A 20297-nucleotide genomic window follows, 5' to 3' on the forward strand; every position below is an offset into this window, starting at 1 on the left:
GAGAGGGGAGGAGGGCTCGCCTCTGTTCTGCTGGTCCCACGGCCCCAAACCCTGAGGGTTGGAGCCCACCATCCCCAGAGGCCCGGCCTGGGGCACCCCACGCAGGTGGCATCAGCACGGGCCCTACTTGGAAAAGGAGCCAGAGAACTTCTGGAGGAGGGTCCAAACTCCTGTCCCTGGGATAAAATGTCCCAAGGCGGGCGGCCTCCGGGACACCGTACGCCCCTGATAAGTGTGGTGTATCCATCCCACGGGATGCGCCCCAGGACCTCAACTTGCTCCCCTCTTCCGAAAGCGCGGGGAGACACACACCCCCGACCCTAGACCAAAGGCTGGAGGCTGGTGGTGAGCCCCTTCCCGGGGCTGCACCCAACCGCCGGCCCCACCCCCGCGGGGAAGCCAGGCAGCGCCGCCCCCGGATCGCGGCGGCGCCTGCGCCCGCCGGGCCTGCTCGGACTGCCCGTTTGGCCGCGCCCGGGCTCGGATTTCAAAGCCCGGGCTCCGGGCGGTGAATGGGCCGGCGCCCGCCCGGCCTCCCCGCAGACCCCTCCCCGCGGCCCGCCCCCCGCGCCCACGTGACACCCCGGCCTCGGCGCTCGGGTTACGGCCGCCGCGCCAGTCCCCGAGCCGAGGCTGCGCCGCCCGCCAGCCCCACCGCGACATGGCCCGCGCCGCCCCGCGGCGGCCCGCGACCCCCGAGCGCGGCGCGGCCGGCCGCTGAGCGCGGCCCAGAGGCGCCAGGCTCGGCCCGGCCTCGGAGCGACAGCCGCCGCGGCGCGGGTCCCAGCGCCCTGCCTGCGCCGCCGCCCGGCCCGAGCATGGAGACGGCGGAGAAGGAGTGCGGCGCCCTGGGCGGGCTCTTCCAGGCCATCGTCAACGACATGAAGGTAACGGGCGCGGATGCGGCGCGGGTGCGTGTCCCCTTTGGGGACGCGTGGCGGCGGGCAGCTGCGTCCCGGCGTGTCGGAGCGGCCCCGCATCTGTGTGCCCTTGTCTGAGCGCTTCTGGCCTGCGTCTGCCGTGCGCCCTGCTCTCCGGGCGCCCGTCGTGGGGGGTGTGGGCGCTCGTGTGTCTGGGTGTCCGTGCGATACCCGGGGTCCGTGCCCCTGGTCGCCCAGGTCGCAGCGCCCCCTTGGGGTCGCGACCTGAGCCTGCGCACACGCGGGCTTCCCGCGCCCCAGACCCCCAAACCATGAATGGGGGTTGTCTCCGGGGGCGACTCACGCCCCTTTAAAGGGTCCAGGGTCTCTCCGGCCTCCGCCCTCTACCACCCTCGTGCCCCACTTCCCCGCCCCCGACGGCCCCGGAGCCCAGACAATGCTGTCACCGCCAAAGCAGCGAAAAATAATAAAGCAGGGAACCGTTAACTCCTTCCCTGCCAGCCTCGCCTCTGCGCCTGCCGCCCGCGTCCCAAACAAGCTCCTGGACTCCACGGTCTGCTCGATGAGTGCCCCAGGCCCCAAGGCCTCTGACCCACCTTGGGGGGAGGAGGGAGAAGGTGGGGGCTGAGGGAGCAGCCCCAGGGGAGGGCTGCTGCTGCTCCAGGCTCTCAGCTCCAGCCCCTCTCCCGGATGGCCCAAGGTCAGGCTGCAGCGGGCCACCACCTCCTGGCCCACACTGGCTCACCAGGTGGGGAAACCGAGGCTGGGAATGGCTCAAGGTCACTAAGGAGACTGTTGGACAGCCCGTGACCTCACCCGTCACTGTTGATCCGGGGAGCGAGGGGGTCCTCGCCCCCAAAGAGGCTGGGGCTTGGCAGAGTGGCCCAGCTGACTGGGCAGAGAGGAGGGCCAGCCGCAATGACAGGCGGGGGCCCAGCAGGCCGCGCCTCTCCCCTTCTGCTCTAGGGCGGGGTGGCCGGGCAGGAGGGAACGGGGAACTCCTCAGAGCCCCCCGCCTGTCACCCTCCCCAGTACACAGCCTGGCATCCTACCGTGACATCGCAAGCCCCGGGAGGACACACCACAGTGCCCAGGCAGGCCTTCAGGGGGGCTGCCAGATCCCGGTGCCCCCCACACCCAGGAGACCTGGGGCCACCCTCCCCCAGAACTGCAGGGTTGGCAGCGGTGCCACACACAGGGTGCTCCCCTGAGACCCTGTCCCCCCAGCTCCACCTCCAAGCCTTCTGCTGGCCCCGGCGCCTTCAGCAGCCCCTGCTGCCCTCTGAGCGTCACAGCCGTGGCAGCAGGCTTCCGTTCCAGACCACCCTCCCCGGCCACTCCCAGGGCTGGCGGAGGGGCACCTTCCCGCACCTTGTCCTGCTGGCATCCTTACCACACACGCTGCAGAGAGCAGCCCCTTTCGCGCAGAGAAGCGAGCAGGACAGGACCGTCTCCCCGCCTCCAGGCAATTTGCGAGGAACTTGGGGATGAGACCAAAGGAGATGGGCCCAGACTGTAACAAGCAGCTCAGGATTTTCTGACGTGGGGAGGCAAACTCGGAGAGGCCTCACCTGGCGGGATGCCGAGCCCCGCTAGTCCCCCGCCTGTGACACAGGCTGGTGTCTGGGCCAGGGACAGGGCAGGGCCGTGGGCTCTGGATTTGGGGGATAGCTTCCGCTGTTTCGCTCAGCGGCTTGAGCCACAGAAGCAGCGGGGTTTCCACAGAGGGAGGTGGCCAGGGTGAGGAAACAGAACTTGCCTGCCAGGCCTCGCGAGAGCCCACCCAGGGCTGCAGGCCCAGAGCCTGGCATGGGGGGTGGCCGAAGAGGGGAGGGGGGCTGCACCTGGGGTCTGGGGAGCACGGCTCAGGGCGGAGGGGCCCCGGGAGCATTCCCTGCCTGCTCCACCTCATTTAAGCAGCCCAGATGCCCCCGAAGCTCAGAAAGGGGCAGGGACTTGCCCGGGATGACAGGGCTGGGTGCAGCTCCAGGGCTCAGCCTGCACCTTCCGGAAACGGGGTCACAACCTGCCTGCCCCCAAGAGTGGGCAGTGTCACGCAGGTCCCAGCCGGGTGGCAGAGGCAGAGACTGCATGTCCACTCTGTCCGCAGCGTCAGCCAAGTGCTGTCTGTGTGCTGGGCCCTGAGCCGGTGCTTCCCAGGCGGCCTTCACACCATCCCGCTCCCGCGCTCATCTCCCAGGGGAGCAAACAGGCGCAGAGAGGAGCCTCCGCAGAGCCCCTCTCCCGGGGTGCAGTCTGGGCTGCTCACCTGTACAGCCCGGGGCCTGCCCACCGGAGCACCCCCTTGACGAGCGTGTGACTGCCCCCCCAGAGCCGCCCGCTCCTCTCCCAGTACTGGGGCCCCCACCCCTCCCCACCCTGGGTACCCAGATACTCACCTTCCAGACCCTGAAGTAAAGGGGGTGTTCCTGCCATGCAGTGACCAGTCAGACCTGGAATCAGAGCCTGACCCCCACACTCGGTAGCCGTAAACAAGCCAGTTACTCTCTCTGAGCCTCAGTTTCCTCATCTGTAGAATGGGGGTGATGACAGCGGTATTCACCTCAAAGCGTTGCTGTAAGGACTCTGTGTGACCCCACAGTGAGAGGGCTCGGCCAGGCACCTGGCCCACCACACTCTTGACCCCAGTCACAGTCCCTGTCACCATCCAGACCACGAGCCCCAAGGCTTCCAGCCTGCCTGACAGATGGGCGCAGCCTGCGTGAGGGGACGCTCCTGGGCGCCGGCCCCTCGAGCTCACCTCTGGGCTCATCATGACTTCCCAGTGGGCCCTTAGAGGCCAGGAGCTCCTGTCCACCTGCTGAGGAGGGGCTGGGCCTGGCCCCCGACCCCCACCCTGTCCCCTCTGCCCCGGGAGGACCGAGATTGGGAGGGCCAGGGATGGAGTGGGCCTGGGGGCTGTGAGGGTGCGACTTCAGTGGGGTCCTGTCTCCCCCGCTTCTCCCAGCCCCTGGCTCTCAGATAGAGGCTGCCGAGGGGCTGAGACGCCGTCCCAGGACCGCTGCCTCTGCACTCCTGCCCCCACGGCCTTGTCTCCCCCCAGGGTCTCAGCTCAGCCTCGGGCTGGGGGCACTGAGCAGGATGGTGCCAAGTCCTCAGGAGAGCCAGGGGAGACCCAGGCTCCTTCACCCTAGGCTGTGCCGCACCGACGGCCCACCCACAGCCTCCGCCTTCCCGCCCCAGCCTGTGAACCTCTCAAATATTTGCTTTCCCTGGGCACTGGCTGGGCTGGGCTAGGAGGGGAGGGTGTTTCTGAGGCTCCCAGAAGCTGCCCTGTCCTTCCCACTCCAGCAGGCTGGCCTCCCTGGGGTTCCAGCCTGGCAGAGCCTCCCCCTTGAGGCCTTGGGCGCTGGGGTCTCCGCCTTCCCCCTTCCCACTGGAAAAGCCCCGGCTTCCAGCGCCCCATCCCACATGGAAGGGAAGGTCAGAAGAACCTTGGGGCCTTGCTGACCTGGGGCTCTTCTTCAAAGATCAAGGCTTCCTTCCACAGGGCCATTGGGCCGGGACCCAACAGCCATGGGAGGCCCATTAGCCAGAAAAGCCCGCTGACCACACTGGACAACTTGATCATCAGGAGCCCAGCCTCTCTACTGGGAAACCCCCTCCCAGCTCAGAGCTTTGAGCCAGGCTGGGATAAAGGCCACACTGTGTCCCCAGGAGGGGCGGGAGCCGGGGGTGGAGAAAGGTGGCTGTGTTGGCTGCACAAGGCCCCATTCAGCCTGGGCCTGACGGTCCTGGGCAGGCTGGCCAGGCCCCGAAGCAGCCGTGGTCCCCCGGGGCCTGCGATGGGCGGGTCAGGCTGGCAGCCGCTTCCGGGGCACGGGGCCCTCATTCAGACCCAGCATGGCTCGCGGTGCCTCTGCCCTCAGACCACGTGGACCGTCCAGGGCTCTGTCCGGGGACACAGTGCCCCTCGTGTGGCCCGCCCAGTCCCCCCAGGACCTCCCACCTGCAAGGAGACGCAGCCTGCCTCTCACCCCTTGAGGATGTGGGACACCACCGCTCACAGTGGCTGGGGTTCCTGAGCGTTTGGGAGCACAGGGCGGGCAGAGGTGCCTGTTTCTGGGGCCAGGCCTTCTTCATGCCTGTGTCTGCCCCCAGAGGAGCCCCGGAAGCCCCCTCTCCACAGGGGCAAGGCTGCTTTCCAGACACGGCCCGGGGTCTAGACTGGGCACGAGGGGGCCCGGCCCAGGGGGCCCCTCGTGGCGGCTCACTGCCTCTCCCGTCCCCTCCGCAGAGCTCCTACCCCATCTGGGAGGACTTCAACTCCAAGGCCACGAAGCTGCATTCCCAGCTGAGGTGAGGGTGCCCCAGCTGGGGAGAGGTCAGGGCGTGAGGCCACCCTCCACTGACCGCCCCCCGCCCGTCTCCCCAGGACCACCGTGCTGGCTGCTGTGGCCTTCCTGGACGCCTTCCAGAAAGTGGCCGACATGGCCACCAACACCCGAGGTGGGGAGGGCACGCGGCCGCAGGTTGGGCTTGCACGCAGAACGGCGGAGTGGGTGTGAGCCCGAGAGGACCCGGGCCCAGAGTCGGGACCTTGGGTCCTGCTCGCTCTTGGAGCGGGCTCTCTGGAGAGTGAGCCTCGCGTCACCAAGCAGGAGCCGGTGACAGACAACAGGGATGTTGGGGGCGGGGGGGGGCTGTCTTGCTGCCGGGTGGCTGGGTCGGCCCCTCAGCCAGGGCTCACACTCTTAGGTGAGTCTGGCTCTCTCCCTGTCTGCCCTTCGGGGCGCACACGGGGCAGGGGAAGATTCCCTTGCTGGCCTTGGCGGCTCCGCGACCTTCTGGTCCGAGCAGTGGGGACCCGGGGCCCCTGCCTCCTTGGCTGGTGAGACCGAGGTGACGGGCAGCTGCTGGCACCCTCATGCCTGCATCTGGGCACATCTGGAGGGGATCCTGGGAGGGAGGGAGGGGTTTTGTTGGCTCCTTGAACCGTCTTTGGTCTGGGCCTCTCCCGTCTGGGGTTCGGGGACAGCTCTTGGCCTGACTGCTTAGAGAGAAAGGTCAGCTCTCCTGCCGGGGCGGCGAGGTCGCAGACGGGGCACGGCTGGGCGGCCGGATGGGGATGTGCGGGCGGCGGGATGGCGGGCTGGGGACTTCAGGGCCGGCAGGCTGCAGGCTCGGCTCGCGGGCCGGACGCGCCCCCGCGTGGCCCGGGCTGGGCCTGCAGGAGCCCGGCCGCCCCGCCCACGCGGCGCTTGCCCCCAGGGGCCACGCGGGACATCGGCTCGGCGCTCACGCGCATGTGCATGCGCCACCGCAGCATCGAAACCAAGCTGCGGCAGTTCACCAAGTGAGTGCGTGCGCGCCGGGGGCGGGGGTCGCGGGAAGACCCCGGGGCGGCCCTGACCCGCCCTCCGTCGCCCACAGCGCGCTGCTGGAGAGCCTCATCAACCCGCTGCAGGAGCGCATTGAGGACTGGAAGAAGTCGGCCAACCAGCTGGACAAGGATCACGCAAAAGGTAGGTCCGGGCCCGGCCGCGCCCTCCAGCTCCCCACTGGCAGAAACCTGGTCATAGCGCCGCTCTCTCGCCCTCTGAACAGAGTACAAACGAGCGCGGCACGAGATCAAGAAGAAGTCTTCGGACACGCTGAAGCTGCAGAAGAAAGCACGCAAAGGTGAGCCCCGAGCGGCCGCAGCGGCGCAGCCCCGCCGTGCCCAGGGCAGCGTCCGACCTGAGGCCCCCCGTGCTGGACGCCTCTGGGGTGGGCAGAGGGGGTGCCTGCCGCCTCGGACTGGACCCCCTGCTCGGGAGGCCCCGCCCCCGGGAGCGGCTCTATCCTTCCGGCTCTTTCACACGGTCTCTCTCTGTCTCTCCTCTCCTCCCCCCACCCTCCTGTAGAGCTGCTTGGTAAGTCAGATGCCCGTCCCCAGCTGCTCACCCTCCCTGTCTCCCTGTCGCTCTGTCTGTCTCCCCCGGCTCAGGGCCATTGGAGGAGCCTCTTCAGGCCAAGGAGGAGCGAGGAAGGTGGTCGGTCAGCGAGGGAGGGGCTGGGGCCGAGGCCGGGGCTGTGCGGGGTCGGCTTGCCAGGCCAGGAGCGCTTGGGTGGCAGGGTGGGGGCCGGGCCCCCCAGGGCCCTTACCCCCTGCTCTGCCCCGCCCCCCACGCCTGTCTCTTGTCGCTCTCTGTGGTTCTTTCGCTGCTGCTTTGTGTCGCTCCTGCTGCTGTTGTGCATCTTTCCTGAGCAGAGTGGGGACCCCCATGAGACACCCCCTTTCCCACGCCCTGGGCCCAACCCACAGCCCCGCCCCATGCTCTACTCTGTTCCGCTTCCACGCTCCCTCCCTGGGCCGGGGAGGGGAGGCACCTCACCCCACAGGCAGTGACAATGTCCGTGTCTGGGGACAGAAGCTTCTGCTCTCCTGGAGGTCTCCGCCCCACTGCCCTGAGCACAGCTGCTCCGGGTGGCCCCGGGGCTGCCCAGGGTTCTGCTTGCCCCAGGACCTGGGTGGGTTTGCAGCTTTGGTGTCTTTCCTGTGTGCCTGTCTGTCCTCTCTGCCTGCACTGGGGACCAGCCTTTCCACGAGCCCCGGCGTCCTGGCTGCCCTCCCCGGTCCCTGGGCCCCCTGGAAGTGCCCAGCCTCACGGCCAGGGATCCCACTGGGGGCCTGAGCCTGGGATGCAGTGGGCCGGCCCGCGTCCCCAGCGCGGCCTCTCGTCCCCACCCCCCAGGGAAAGGAGACCTGCAGCCCCAGCTGGACAGCGCCCTGCAGGACGTGAACGACATGTACCTGCTGCTGGAGGAGACGGAGAAGCAGGCGGTGCGCCGGGCCCTAATTGAGGAGCGCGGCCGCTTCTGCACCTTCATCACGTTCTTGCAGCCCGTGGTGGTGGGTCCCGCGGGGACACGGAGCCCTTCTCAGCATCTCCACGATGGGGCCAGTTGAGGGGCCCTCACGAATCCCAAGAGGTCCCAAGGACCATCACCCGAGCCGTGTGGGCCAGGGGGGAAGGGTGAGGGAGGGGTGGCTGGGTGGGGAGGGCCGGGAGGCTGACTCACTGCCCTGTCAGAACGGCGAGCTGACCATGCTGGGGGAGATCACCCACCTGCAGGGCATCATCGACGACCTGGTGGTGCTGACCGCGGAGCCGCACAAGCTGCCCCCCGCCAGCGAACAGGTGCGGCCAGCCCCAGGGACAGCCCGCCTTGGCTAGGGACAGTGGAGGAGGCAATGGGAAAGCGTGTGGGGGAAGCAGCTGGGCGCAGAAGGCCACCCCCGTGGGTTCTAGGGGCACCTGCCCACACAAGCAGGGTGTGCCCGGGACCCGGTGGGGCCTCACACTGAGAGCAGACGGCCGCACGTCCTGGCCGGATCCGCAGGGCCAGGCTCCGAGCAAGCCAGTCCTGATGGTGCCTTCGGCCTCCATGCCCACACCTGCCAGCCCCCGCACACACGTGAAGCTGCCCCCGTGGCCACTCTGCCCACCTCTCAGCACCAGGCTCCCGCTGCACCAGGGGCAGTCCTCGCTGACAGCACTGTGGTGCTCCTCTTGGCGCTTACTGTGTGCCCAGCCCCACGCCGAGCCCTTCCCATGGGTCACCTAATTCAGTCCCCTCCACGGCCTCTAAGACAGGAAGGATCAGCTGCATTTCCCAAGGGAAAACTGAGGCTCAGAGAGGACCAGCAGCTCGCCTGGGGGCAGAGCAGAGCCAGGGTTGGACCCCATGGTCTTGCACAGCCACTCTGGGCCGACTCTTCCACCAGCCCAGGGAGTCCTCGGGAGCACCAGGTTCCCCCATGTCCTGGCTGGGCCAGCATCCCTGAGAAGCAGAGAGGGCACAACCTCCCTGGCATCCCCCCCCCTCTCTGGCAGCCCTGTCTCTTGGCCCTGAGTGAGGAGCTGGCTTTAGGAAAAGGCTGGAATGTGGAGGGCTTCTGAATCCCCGAGATCTCCTCTGGGGCCTGGTTCTCAATCGGGAAGGCCCTGCCAGCCCTCTGGAGGAAGACTCAGGGAAGTGCGGAGGCTTTCTGCGGGGGCCGGGCTGCCCCAAGCGACCCCATCCACGTCCCTGTCCAGGTGATCACAGACCTGAAGGGCTCAGACTACAGCTGGTCGTACCAGACCCCACCCTCATCGCCTAGCAGCTCCAGCTCCCGGAAGTCCAGCATGTGCAGGTCAGCAGGGGACTGGGTGGGGGCAGGGAAAAGAAATGGGGAAGGTCCCCCAGAAGTCCGTCAGGAATCGCTTTGTGGCCCCAGAATCCATGCAACTGCTGCATCGTCAAGGAATCTGCAGGCACAGGGAAAACACACTCACATTGCAAGACTGCTGCTAGTGCAGGCGTAGGGGACAGGGTGCAGGGTGGCGGCAGCAGGAAAGGATGCAACAGCTGCCCTGTCAAATGCTTTTTGCATTTTCTTCATTGAATCCTAACACCACTCCATCAGGTATGGTATTGTCTCCATTTCATGGAGGGGGAAGCTGAAGTACAGAATGCCAGCATTAACCCCTCAGCTCAGCCGGGCCCAGCACAGCCTGGGCGGCAGTAAGAATCTAAGATGGGGAAGGCATGTGCGGAGGCTCCAAGCTTACCTGTGGACACTGCGGCCTGGCTGGTCCCTATGGGCAGCTGCCACAGGGCCAACCCTCAGCCCAAGCTAGCCCCGGGGGCCATGCAGGGCCAGGGCAGGGCCGGGGTCCTGCCTGACCAGCAGGCAGGCTTGAGGTCGGGGTGCTTCCTGGGAGGGGTCTGGATTCAAGGCTCCCTGGGCTGGGGTCGGTCTTTGAGCACAGAGCAGGTTACTGGTGGGGAGACTCCTCTGTGCCAGGCACACTTTCTCTAGAACCACCTTGGCTGGGCACCCAGGCTGTGGGCGGTGACCCAGGGAGAGCAGTTGCTGCTCCTGCAGGGAGAGAAGGGTCCACGGCAGCTGGAGGCTCTTCAGAGCCCGGGTGGGTGACTGACGCAGGAGGGAGGTTGATCCCAGGGGTCACCCGTGGCCAAGGGTGGAGGCTGGGGCCTCCCGGGTCGCGCTCAGGAGGATGGTGACCTTCACTGCCAGGAGCGTTGCCCAGCCTGGACACAGATACAGAGAGGATGAGCTGCAGAGGTGAAAAAGGGGAGGGTGGTGGTGAGTGTAGGACCAGCGCGCCACTCCAGACGTTCGGTCAGGATCTGGTGGCAAGTACCAGACTTTGAGGAGACAGGCAGGACCTGACTCATGTCTGGTTGTGGCCTGACTGGGAAGTGTTGACGCATGGTGACTCGGTCTCCGCCTCATCAGCCTGAGGTCTCCGATGGGCTGCCTTGCCTCAGGGTGCCTGGCAGAGGCTCCTGGGGCAGCGGGCGGCCCCGCCCCCCGGCCTGCAGTCTGGGACCCCGCTGCTCTGGCCCATGGTCTCAGAGCCTGGTCTGACCCTGTCTTTTCCTCCCCCTGCCCGCCTCTCTGCCCACCCTCGTATGTTGCCCTCCCACATGCGCCCTGTGTCTCCCTGTCTGGCCGCCGTGCCCCTCCTTCCCCAGCGCCCCCAGCAGCGGCAGCAGCGCCAAGGGTGGCGGCGCCCCCTGGCCCGGGGGCACCCAAACGTGCTCACCCGGCCCCGCCTGTCGCTACCGCAGCCTGGCGCAGCCCACCCCCTGCCACCCGCCCCTCCAGCGTCTCCTCCCACGACTCCGGCTTCGTCTCCCAGGACGCCACCTATTCCAAGCCCCCCTCGCCCATGCCTTCAGACATCACCAGCCAGGTGAGGGGCGTCTGCTGAGCTCATGCCAGCCCCAGGCCATCCACACTGTGGGGATCCACACTCTCAGCCTACCGCCGCTGAGAGCAGCCTGCAGGCCCCCAGGACCGCTGCGCCCAGACCAGCCTGAGCCCACTGCCTCAGGGCAGGGGAGGGGAAGGTCTGGAGGAGCCTGCCAGCTCTGGCCCCGTGACCCCCATGCCAGGGCTGGCTGAGATGGGGTGGGTGGCCCGCAGAGGGAGCCCCAGGATCTGCGGGCATCTTACCCCGCTCTCACTCTGAACACGAGGACCCATTCAGAGGCAGGCTCAGACCCTCAGGCGCTGTGAGAGGCACTGGAGGGGCTAGGGCAGAGGACACGGGGTCAGGCTGCGTGCCCAGGCGCCCACCATGGCCCCGGCCTCCCTCTGAGCCCAGCGTTCTGCAGGCTGCCCTCTCGCCAAGGATGTGCCCACGGCATGCCCAGACTGCCCTCCTAGGCAGGCCCACTCCTGTCGGCACATAGACACATGCTCCAGCACTGTCCCTTCTCAGCCTCCTCCAGCCTTGTCTCTCCTCCTCAGCAAAACTGCTCAGGAGCTGTGTCCACACTGACCGCCTCCGTCTCATTCCCCACCCACTCCTGTCTGCGTCACCTTTCCGTAACGGAAAAGCTAGTGTAATTCACTCTCCTGTGCCCTTAATCCATGTATGCGTATGCCTTTGAGACTACTAGGTCCATACGGCTTTAAAATGTTACCTCGCAGGGAACTGGATCTCCCCACGTGATGCAGCTGACCCTCTGTTGCTTGTGGGTTTTCTAGCATAGAGTGAGTCTGTTTTGTTTGATTTTATTGCAGCTACTTCAGCTCAACATTTATGTTATCATTTCCTATCCCTTAGCTTTTAAACTCACTCTGTCCTTATGTTTTAGATGAGTCTCTCGTAAACAGCATATGCCTAGATTTTCTTTTCTTATCCAGGCTGACAATCTCTCTCAACTGACATTTTTAAGTCCTTTCACATTTATTGATAATACTGGAATATTTGGACTTCTTTTTTATTTCTGCTCACTCTGCTTTATCTGTGCTTCTTTTGTTTCTTCTCTTGCTTTTTGTTTGTTTTTTCTTCCTGCATTATTTCCTTCTACTGGATTTTAAGTTATACTTCTTTCCTTTCTTATACATGTTACCTTGAAATTTTACAACACATCCTTAGCAAAGTCCTAACCCAGGCTCCTGAATCATTCAAGGACCTTAACAGATACTTTAACTTTGGTCACCTACCCCCTCCCCTTATAAGCTATTTTATGCTATTTTCTCCTTTTTTTATCATCAATTCTAGGGAATTGACATTTTTCTTCTTAATTGCATCATTATCTTATACGTAAGTATCTGTTAGATTTACCCATATGTGTTTATACTTTTTTTGTTAGTTTTCTCCTTTTACAGTCATTTTGCTTCTTTCTGAAGTAAAATACATCCTCTAAAGTTCCTTTAGAATGGGTCTGTAGTAGTAAACTCAGGTTTGTTTTCCTGTAAACAGGCTTCACTTTTTTCCTCTTCCTTAAAAGCTAGTTTTGCCAGGGATGCAGTGCCGGGTGCCAGCTGCTCTGTCGCCACACCCCGAGGGTGTTTTCCCCATGTTCTGGCTTCTGCTGCCGGCCGAGAGGCTGCTGTCCTCACTGCCGTGCCTTTGTGAGTGACCTGACTGCTCTGCCTGGTCACTTGCGTTTTCCTGCAGCGTGTCTGGTTGTGGATCTTCTCCCTTTCTCTCCCTGCGTGGGTTTGAGTTCCTGTCTTTGCACTCGTGTTTTTCATTGGTTCTAGGAGTTTGCAGGCATTCTCTGTTCTCACTCTTGGTTCTCAGGGAAGCGTGCGTCAGGCCCTCTGGCCTTGTTTCTGTGTCTGCCCCCGCCACACCTCCCATCTCCGTGTTTCTCTGGATCATCTCTTCAGGTCTATCATCCAGTGCACCTTCTCTATTTTACAGCGATTTAACCTGTCCATTAAGGTTTATTTTTATTATGATTATCTTGAAATAACTCTAGCCTTGTAGACAATCTGTAAAGAGAGTACAGTTCCCACCCGCCGTCTGCAGTCTCCCCTGAGGTTAACATCTCGTGTAACTACCAAGTTTTCAACACCAGGGGACCAGCATGGGCGCGCCGCGAGTAGCCGCTGGCGTACTTTGTTCACGTGACGCCAGCTTTCCCAGCCCAGGAGCCCAGGCTCTTACACAGGCCTTGTGCTGCATCTCACGCTGTGGCCTTGGGCTTCTCCGGCCTGCGCTGGCTGCTCGGTCCCTCCCCCGCGACTTTGGGAGGCTGTCCTGCGTTCTGTGGAACGTCGCTCACTGCGGTTGTGTCTGCTGCCTCCCCGTAGTTAGAAGGGCAGGAGGAGCAGAGCAGCAGCTTTATTGCTGTTGCTCCGCCTCGTCAGCTTGCGTGTCCTACATTCTTTTCACGTTAGCCATTCTGGTAGGTGTTACAGTCACAGTGCCCTGTGTTTTTAATTTGCATTCCCCTAATGACTAATGAGGTTGAATGGTTTTTCATACTTTTAAAGGCCATATCTTCTTTTTATGAAGGAAATGTTCAGATCTTTTGTTGCTTTTTCTCTACTAGGTTGTATGTCTTTTTCTTGTTGATTTGTAGAACTTCTTATACACTGTGGCTACAAGTCTTTTCATCTGATAATCTGTTTTGAGTCTGTGGGTTGCTCTTTTTCTCCTTTAATAGGAGTAAAATTCTTAATGTATGTCCAATTTATCCATTTTTTCCAATCGTTAGTGCTTTTTCTGTCCTGTTAGCACTATTTTTGTGTACTCCAGGGTCACAAAGATGTTTTCCTCCAAAAGTTGTTTCTTTTTTTTTTTGGCTCTGCTGCTCCGCTTGTGGGATTGTAATTCCCCAACCAGCAGATACTGAACCTGGGCCTTCAGCATGGAAGTGTGGAGTCCCAACCACTGAACCACCAGGGAATTCCCTGCAAAGCCTTTTTGTTTTACCTTTTTTCACTCAGATCTGCAGGTCATCTGGAATTGACTGTTCGTATGTGTGTTAGTATGAGAGATGGACAGGGAAGCCTGGTGGGCTGCAGTCCATGGGGTCGCAAAGAGTCGGACATGACTGAGCGACTGAACTGAACTGAAGGAGTAATTTTTTTCCATATGGATATCTAATTGACAATTTATTGAAAATCGCATCTTTTTCCTCTACTGCACTGTAGTGTGTTAACTTCATCATAAAGCAGGTGTCTGTGAATGGTGTAGCTGTTTCTGGAGTTTGTATTCTGTTCCACTGGTTGATCTGTCTGTTCTTATACCAGTAGGACACCATCTTAATTATTGTAACTTTATACAGAACCTTGACGCCTGGTAATAAAAGTTCTCTAGGTATGTTACTCTTCAATATTATCTGTCTGTTTTGGGCCCTTTGCATTTCCTTCTAAATTTTAATGTTAGCTTGCTAGTTTCCACTTTAAAAAAAGCAATCCCTGGGATTCTGACTGGGATTACATGTGTCTCTCCATTTTATTATGGCTTTACCTTCTTTCAGTAATATTTTGCTGTTTTCATATGAGGATCTTGCACATATACCACTGGATTTTTTTCCCCTGGGTATTTGATATTTGTTAATGCTATTTTAAATTATTTTGGCTTTTTCAGAGTCTCTTACTTGTTTTTCAGCTGCTGATATTTAGCAATTTGATTTTTTTTTTTTTTTTTTGCATGTTGATCTTGTATCCAATAACCTCATTAAAAACACTTGTTAGTTCTGATAATCATAGAATGAATATTCTACATACACAATCAGGTCTTTTACAAACAATCAGTTTCTTTTTTTCTAGTCCTTTTGTTTTTTACTCCTTTTTACTTCTTTTTCATGCTTTATTGCACTGCTAGGACTTCTAGTACTTAATAGAAATGGTGATAGTGGGCATCTTTATCTTTCTCCAGCCTCAGAAAGAAAAGAATTGATATTTTTGCAGACAACTCTATCAGATGAATGAAGTTCCTTTCTATCACTAGTGTGAGTGTTTTTCATGAATGGATGTTGAATTTTTCCACTGAGTTTTCCAAACATTTTTTTCTCTTTCTGTTTTAGCAATTATATTGGTAAAACTCTCAACGTGTTTATTATTTTCTTTGAATCCTTACTTACAGAGTTTACTTTCCTTTTCTTTTGGTCATCTTGGCTAATCATAACTAAAAAAGTCTGGGAGTTGAAACCAAGATGCTTTCGAGAATGTGCCTTGGTGGGCATAGGACGTGGAGAGCTGCACCTGACCGGTCCCCTTCCAGGCTTACTTCCGGTCATCGGCGGGCTCTCCGTCTTGCGCCTGCCCAGTCTCAACCACAGTGCTGAAGCCACCTCTGCCCTGGGGACCCTCGTGGTCCTGCTCTGCCCTTGCTTCCTTTTCTTCACCCTTTGTCTTGAGTTGGGGGCCTCCCCGGGCACCTGGCCCCTGCCACTGCCAGAGCAGGAGCCGCCGGGAGTCCTCGGCCCTGTCTTCACTGGGCATCCGCCCCGCCGCTCTATGAGCAGTCCTGGGGGTCTCCATGGACACCCCGCTGCCCCATCTGCCCCATCCCAGCAGCCCCCGCACCACTGGCCCTCCCTCCGTGGCGGGTAGGGTCCTTCCCGCATTTCTGTGACTGTCGCCTATTCGCCGTCTTCCACGCCACTGGCAGGTCCAGTCACTCCTCTTTACTGGGCCGTCCTCTCCTTCCCAGGCGCTGAGGGCAGCCTGGCGTCCTGAGCCCTTTCTCTAACCACCCTCATCCCGACTGCCTGCGTCACCTGGTTCTGTCTGACGCTGCTGGATTTAGGGCTCCAAACCTGACTTCTCCCTAAACTCCAGATTGTTAAATACCGTTGCTGGCACTGCATCTGGGCTTAGACACCTAACAGGCAGCCCCGCGTAACACTCGCAGGATGGAACCCTGGACTCATTCCCCCCCAGGCCTGCCCTTCCGAGAGAACGGTGACAAAGTCCCCGGCAGCTCAAGCCAGCACCCCACTGCCGTCCTTAGCATCGCTCTTTCCCTGCTCGCCACGTGCAGGCCAGCAGCAGTCAGTCACTTTGTTAATTCTCAGGAGCGTGGTTCTTGGGCTGCGGTGGGGTAGGTCCGCGCCGGGGGTGCGCTCTGGGTGCTGCTTTCCGCGCAGGCGCTGGCGGCGCAGGGCGTGGTGTGGGCGGGGAGGCCGTGGGGGGCTGAGTCAGGGCCCCCCACGTGCTGGCGCCGTGACCGGATGTGTTCTCTCCCTCCCCGCCTGCCACCCTGCCCCGTCCGCCTGCCCGCTCGCCTCCACTTGCAGAAGTCCTCCAGCTCCGCATCCTCCGAGGCCTCGGAGACCTGCCAGTCCGTTAGCGAGTGCAGCTCCCCGACCTCGGTCAGTGCCCCCGACCTGCCCGGGCACTCAGGGAGGGACCAGGTTCGACCAGAGGGGTATGCGTACGCACACATACCCCACAAAAGAAACCTCCTGGGCACCCTATGCAGCTGCTCCCCACATGCTCACCTCCTCCGTCCTGCAGGACAAGGAGCCCAGGAGGGGCTGGGGAGTCACAGTGCCCTGGGTGCTCTGCCCTCAGCCGTGAGGAGCAGGGCGCAGGGGCCTCCTGACCCGCCCGCCTCGCCCTCCAGGACTGGACCAAGGCCGGCCCCCACGAGCAGCCCGCAGGCACCGCGCTGCAGCGGAGGAAGGACCGCGTGGAGCTCCTGCGAGACCCGGAGCCAGGCCCGGCCGGCGGGGGCGCCCCGGGCCCCAGTGGAGAGGAGGCCCCGCGGCCCCGCATGTCCCCCGCCACAATCGCAGCCAAGGTAAGGGCCGCTCCCGGGCCGGATGAACGGGCCCCCCTCTCTCCCAGGCCAGCTCTAAGGCCCGGCAAGTGGTCACGGGGCCAGCCCGGGCCACCTAGGGGTACTGCCTCCCCGGCCGGGCGGAACGGGAAGCAGGGAGCGAGGCCTCAGCCTGCGGTCTCCCCGCACCCAGCACGGGGAGGAGGTGTCCCCTGCGGCCAGCGACCTGGCCATGGTGCTGACCCGCGGCCTGAGCCTGGAGCACCAGAAGAGCAGCCGGGACTCCCTGCAGTACTCGAGTGGCTACAGCACGCAGACCACCACGCCCTCATGCTCCGAGGACACCATCCCCTCCCAAGGTAGGCCCCAGGGCTCGGGCTGGGGCCGCGCCGTCTCGCCCGAGGCTCTGGGCTCACCGCGTCCCGTGCTCCGCCAGGCTCTGACTACGACTGCTACTCCGTGAACGGGGACGCAGACGGCGAGGGGCCCCCCGAATTCGACAAGTCGTCCACCATTCCTCGCAACAGCAACATCGCCCAGAACTACCGCCGCCTGATCCAGACCAAGCGTCCGGCCTCCACCGCGGGGCTGCCCACCGCCTCGGGGGCGCCCCCGGGCGTGGCCACCATCCGCCGCACGCCGTCCACCAAGCCCACCGTGCGCCGCGCCCTCTCCAGCGCCGGCCCCATCCCCATCCGGCCGCCCATCGTGCCGGTGAAGACGCCCACGGTGCCCGACTCCCCCGGTTACGTGGGGCCCACGCGGGCGGGCAGCGAGGAGTGCGTCTTCTACGCCGACGAGGCCGCCGCGGCCCTGGCGCCGGACCTGGCCAAAGCCTCTCCGAAGAGGCTCAGCCTGCCCAACACGGCCTGGGGCAGCCCGTCCCCAGAGGCGGCCGGCTACGCGGGGCTGGCGGCCCAGGACGACGAGGAGCAGCAGCAGCAGCTGGCCGCCAACCGGCACAGCCTGGTGGAGAAGCTCGGGGAGCTGGTGGCGGGCGCCCACGCGCTGGCCGAGGGCCAGTTCCCCTTCCCCTCCGCCCTGTCGGCCGCCCCCGCGGAGGAGACGCCCGCCCCACCCCCCGCCGCCCCTGGCGAGCCTCCAGCCGAAGACATGCTGGTGGCCATCCGGCGCGGGGTGCGGCTCCGCAGGACCGTCACCAACGACAGGTCGGCGCCCCGCATCTTGTGATGGCGCCTCCCTCCCTCCCGGCCCCCGGCCAGGCGAGGCAGGGGACCTGGCCGATGGGCAGCGGCGGCTCACAGCAAAGGCACAGTCAGGAGTGAGCAGAGCCAGGCGAGCTTTTTTTTTTTTAAGTCACACGAGTCAAAGCCACTTTATTGGGAGGAGAAACCCAGCTTGGATTTCATGGTTTAAACAGGAAGTGACTTCTTAGACTGTGCCAGGAAGGAGCCTGCGGGCTTTGAACTGGATTTGAAGCCTGTTTCAACCTTTTCTTGCCTACTCTACCCTTCCTCTCCCTCCTGCCCGGCTCTGCCCTTTCCCCACTCGGGCGAGCCACAGAGCTGTGCTCGTGCCCCCAGCGGAGGGGCCCACCTGCCTGGCGGGGCCCGCAGTGCACTGCTCAGGCAGCTAGGCCCAGCGCCTCCCCGTCTCCCCAGGGACAGTGGTCCGACGCCCCTGGCCAGGGCCCCCCACATCCGTCTCCATCACCCGCCGTCACCCGTCTCTGCGTCTCCCAGGCTCTCCTCCATCAGGGAGGCGGGGTCCATGGAGGGGCCAGGGCTAGTGTCTGGTTTAACCCGAAGGCTCCACAGAGCAGCTGGCCATTTGGGGGGGCCAGTGAAGTTAGGAGCCAGCCCACCCACTGGGGACGGGGGCCTGGGGCCCAAGTCGAGTCTCTTGGGGAGGACGTGCAGGGTGCCTACCCAGAGGAGGGTGGGGGCCCTGAGACAGCTTCCCTGCCTGCACGTGTGGCTGGGGCGGGGCAGGGCAGCAGGGAAGGTGGTGGAGGCCAGGCTGTTGGCTTCCCGGGCTCCCAGGAGCTGCTCAGAATCCCATCGTCATCTGGGCACGTGGGGACTCTGACTCTGGTGACAGTTTCAGCCACCTTTGGGTCAGGGACTGAAACTGGAGAGGGTGGGGGGTGGGTTCTTCTATGAATATGTAATAAAGTGAGCTGACCGAACAAGGACTGCGTGTGGGGACAGGGTAGCCGGTACAGGGTGTGTCCAAGAGTGCCTGAGGGACAGAGGGCCCTGCGGTGGCCTGACGGCCGTGGGAGGACAACGAGAGCCGACTCGGCTCCCGGGGCCAGGGGCAGGGGCAGTGTTCCCTGCAGTGTCCAGAGCAAAGCCACAATGCGCTGGGAAGGGGCCGGGGGCTGGGCCTCCCGCCCGTTTGCTGCAGGCCAAAGGGGGAGGGCTGCTGGGGGAGATTGGCTCTGACTCTGTTGTCAGAGGGGATGCCATTCCAGGGTGGTCCCGGGTGGCAGGACTGAGGTGGGGGAGTGCACCCCTCCACCCGCACAGCATGTTGCGCCAACTCTAAGCAGGTAAAAGCACGTGTGCCAAGGGCAAGCGGAGGGCTTCCTATGACCCGCAGGCCTGCCGAGAGCGGCCATGCTGGCAGGGTCACGGGGCAGGGGCTCCTGGGGTCAGGAGAGCTGGCTCTTCCTGGTCTGGATGGACCCGGGGCTCCTGGTAGTTCTTGTTCCAGAAACGGGTCTAGGCATGGCCGCCAGGCGGGTGTGGGGAACCAGGGATGCCTCTGAGGGGCTCCCCAGAGGTGGGTGGAGGACGGTACCTGTAAGTCGCTAGGTGGGAGAAAGGAGCCTTGCTGAGCTGAGCGCACCACACCTGGAGGAGGGCCGGGGGAGCAGACGGCCTGCACTTGGAGGCTTGGGGCAGAGTGTACCCCAAGGGTTTGTCCAGGTGGGCTGATTGAAGACGCAGGTTATCTGATGTGAGCAGGGTAAGGGGCAGTGGCGGGGAGGGGGGGGACCCCGGGTCCCGTGAGAGCTTGCCCGGAGGAGGGGTGTGGCCTCGGGGACCCCAGGGGGGTGGGCATGGCACAGGCACCCCTCACCTAGACTGCGGGCTCCCCCTCCAGGCCACCCCCAGGGCTGTACATAGCTCCTCCACCCCCTTGACCGCCTCATCCCTCTAGTGACCGCCAAGTAGGCCTGCCCCTTCAGGATCCGAGCCAACCATCCCATGTTACAAACTTTGGTTTGGGGAACTTCTTTACCTTTGTTTCATTTTTTTCTTTTTGTACAGAGAAATACTCTATTCAAAGCGTCTTTTGACTGAAGTAACTTTTCTGGTGCTGTTGTTAACTTGTTCCTTTTTTTAATTTATTTCCCCTCCCTAGACCTCCCCTTCTGGTTCCCACTCACTGTGTCTCCCCTCCACCACCCGCCCTGCCCGGTGCCCCTATCCCATCTAAACCATTTTGTTTCTCTTCTGTCTGTTTTTGGATAAATTATCCTCTCCTTCCCCCCCACCCACCTCCGCAGCCCACCCTCCCCTTGATTTAAATAGTCACTGCTACAAGTAACAAATGCACTGTGAAGATCCCAGTATTAATAAAGTTGTACTGTAATTAACACCGCTGTCTACTGGCTTCCTGCTGTCTACTGGCTTCCTCCGCCGCCTTTGCCCCCAGCCGAGGAGCGCAGGGCTCCGTGTGGGCAGGGCTGGAGTGGCCAGATCTTGTGCCAGGACCCATGTGTCTGAGCACCGCAGTTTCATCCCTGCTGGGGGTGGTCTTGGGGCTGCCAGATGGAGGGAAAGAGGGCAGTGTCCAGGACACGCTGGTGAGGGATCAGCCCGACACTGCTGCTCCGTCAGGCTTCATGGGCTGGAGCGGGGCTGGAGGGAACTCAGTCCCTCAAATATCCACCATTCCGGACCCTGGCGAAGGCCCTGACCACTCCAACTCTGAATCCTCAGCCCCA

At 62.4% G+C, this 20297-nt stretch overlaps 1 protein-coding gene across 1 annotated transcript; it reads left to right on the forward strand.

The window, feature by feature from the left end:
• Positions 1-465: 465 nt before the first annotated feature.
• MTSS2 (MTSS I-BAR domain containing 2) lies at positions 466-19946 on the forward strand. The gene is given in 16 exon segments (XM_020896655.2): positions 466-887; positions 5140-5201; positions 5278-5351; positions 6114-6198; positions 6276-6367; positions 6450-6524; positions 6749-6757; positions 7580-7737; positions 7919-8026; positions 8927-9024; positions 10374-10484; positions 10486-10594; positions 15894-15968; positions 16223-16399; positions 16572-16737; positions 16815-19946. Coding segments are annotated over 16 exon segments (2529 nt in total). The 5' UTR covers positions 466-512; the 3' UTR covers positions 17570-19946.
• The last annotated feature ends 351 nt before the right edge of the window (positions 19947-20297 follow it).

Source organism: Odocoileus virginianus, unplaced genomic scaffold (assembly GCF_023699985.2).
Source record: "Odocoileus virginianus isolate 20LAN1187 ecotype Illinois unplaced genomic scaffold, Ovbor_1.2 Unplaced_Scaffold_15, whole genome shotgun sequence".
In the NCBI taxonomy this organism is placed as follows: Eukaryota; Metazoa; Chordata; class Mammalia; order Artiodactyla; family Cervidae; genus Odocoileus; species Odocoileus virginianus.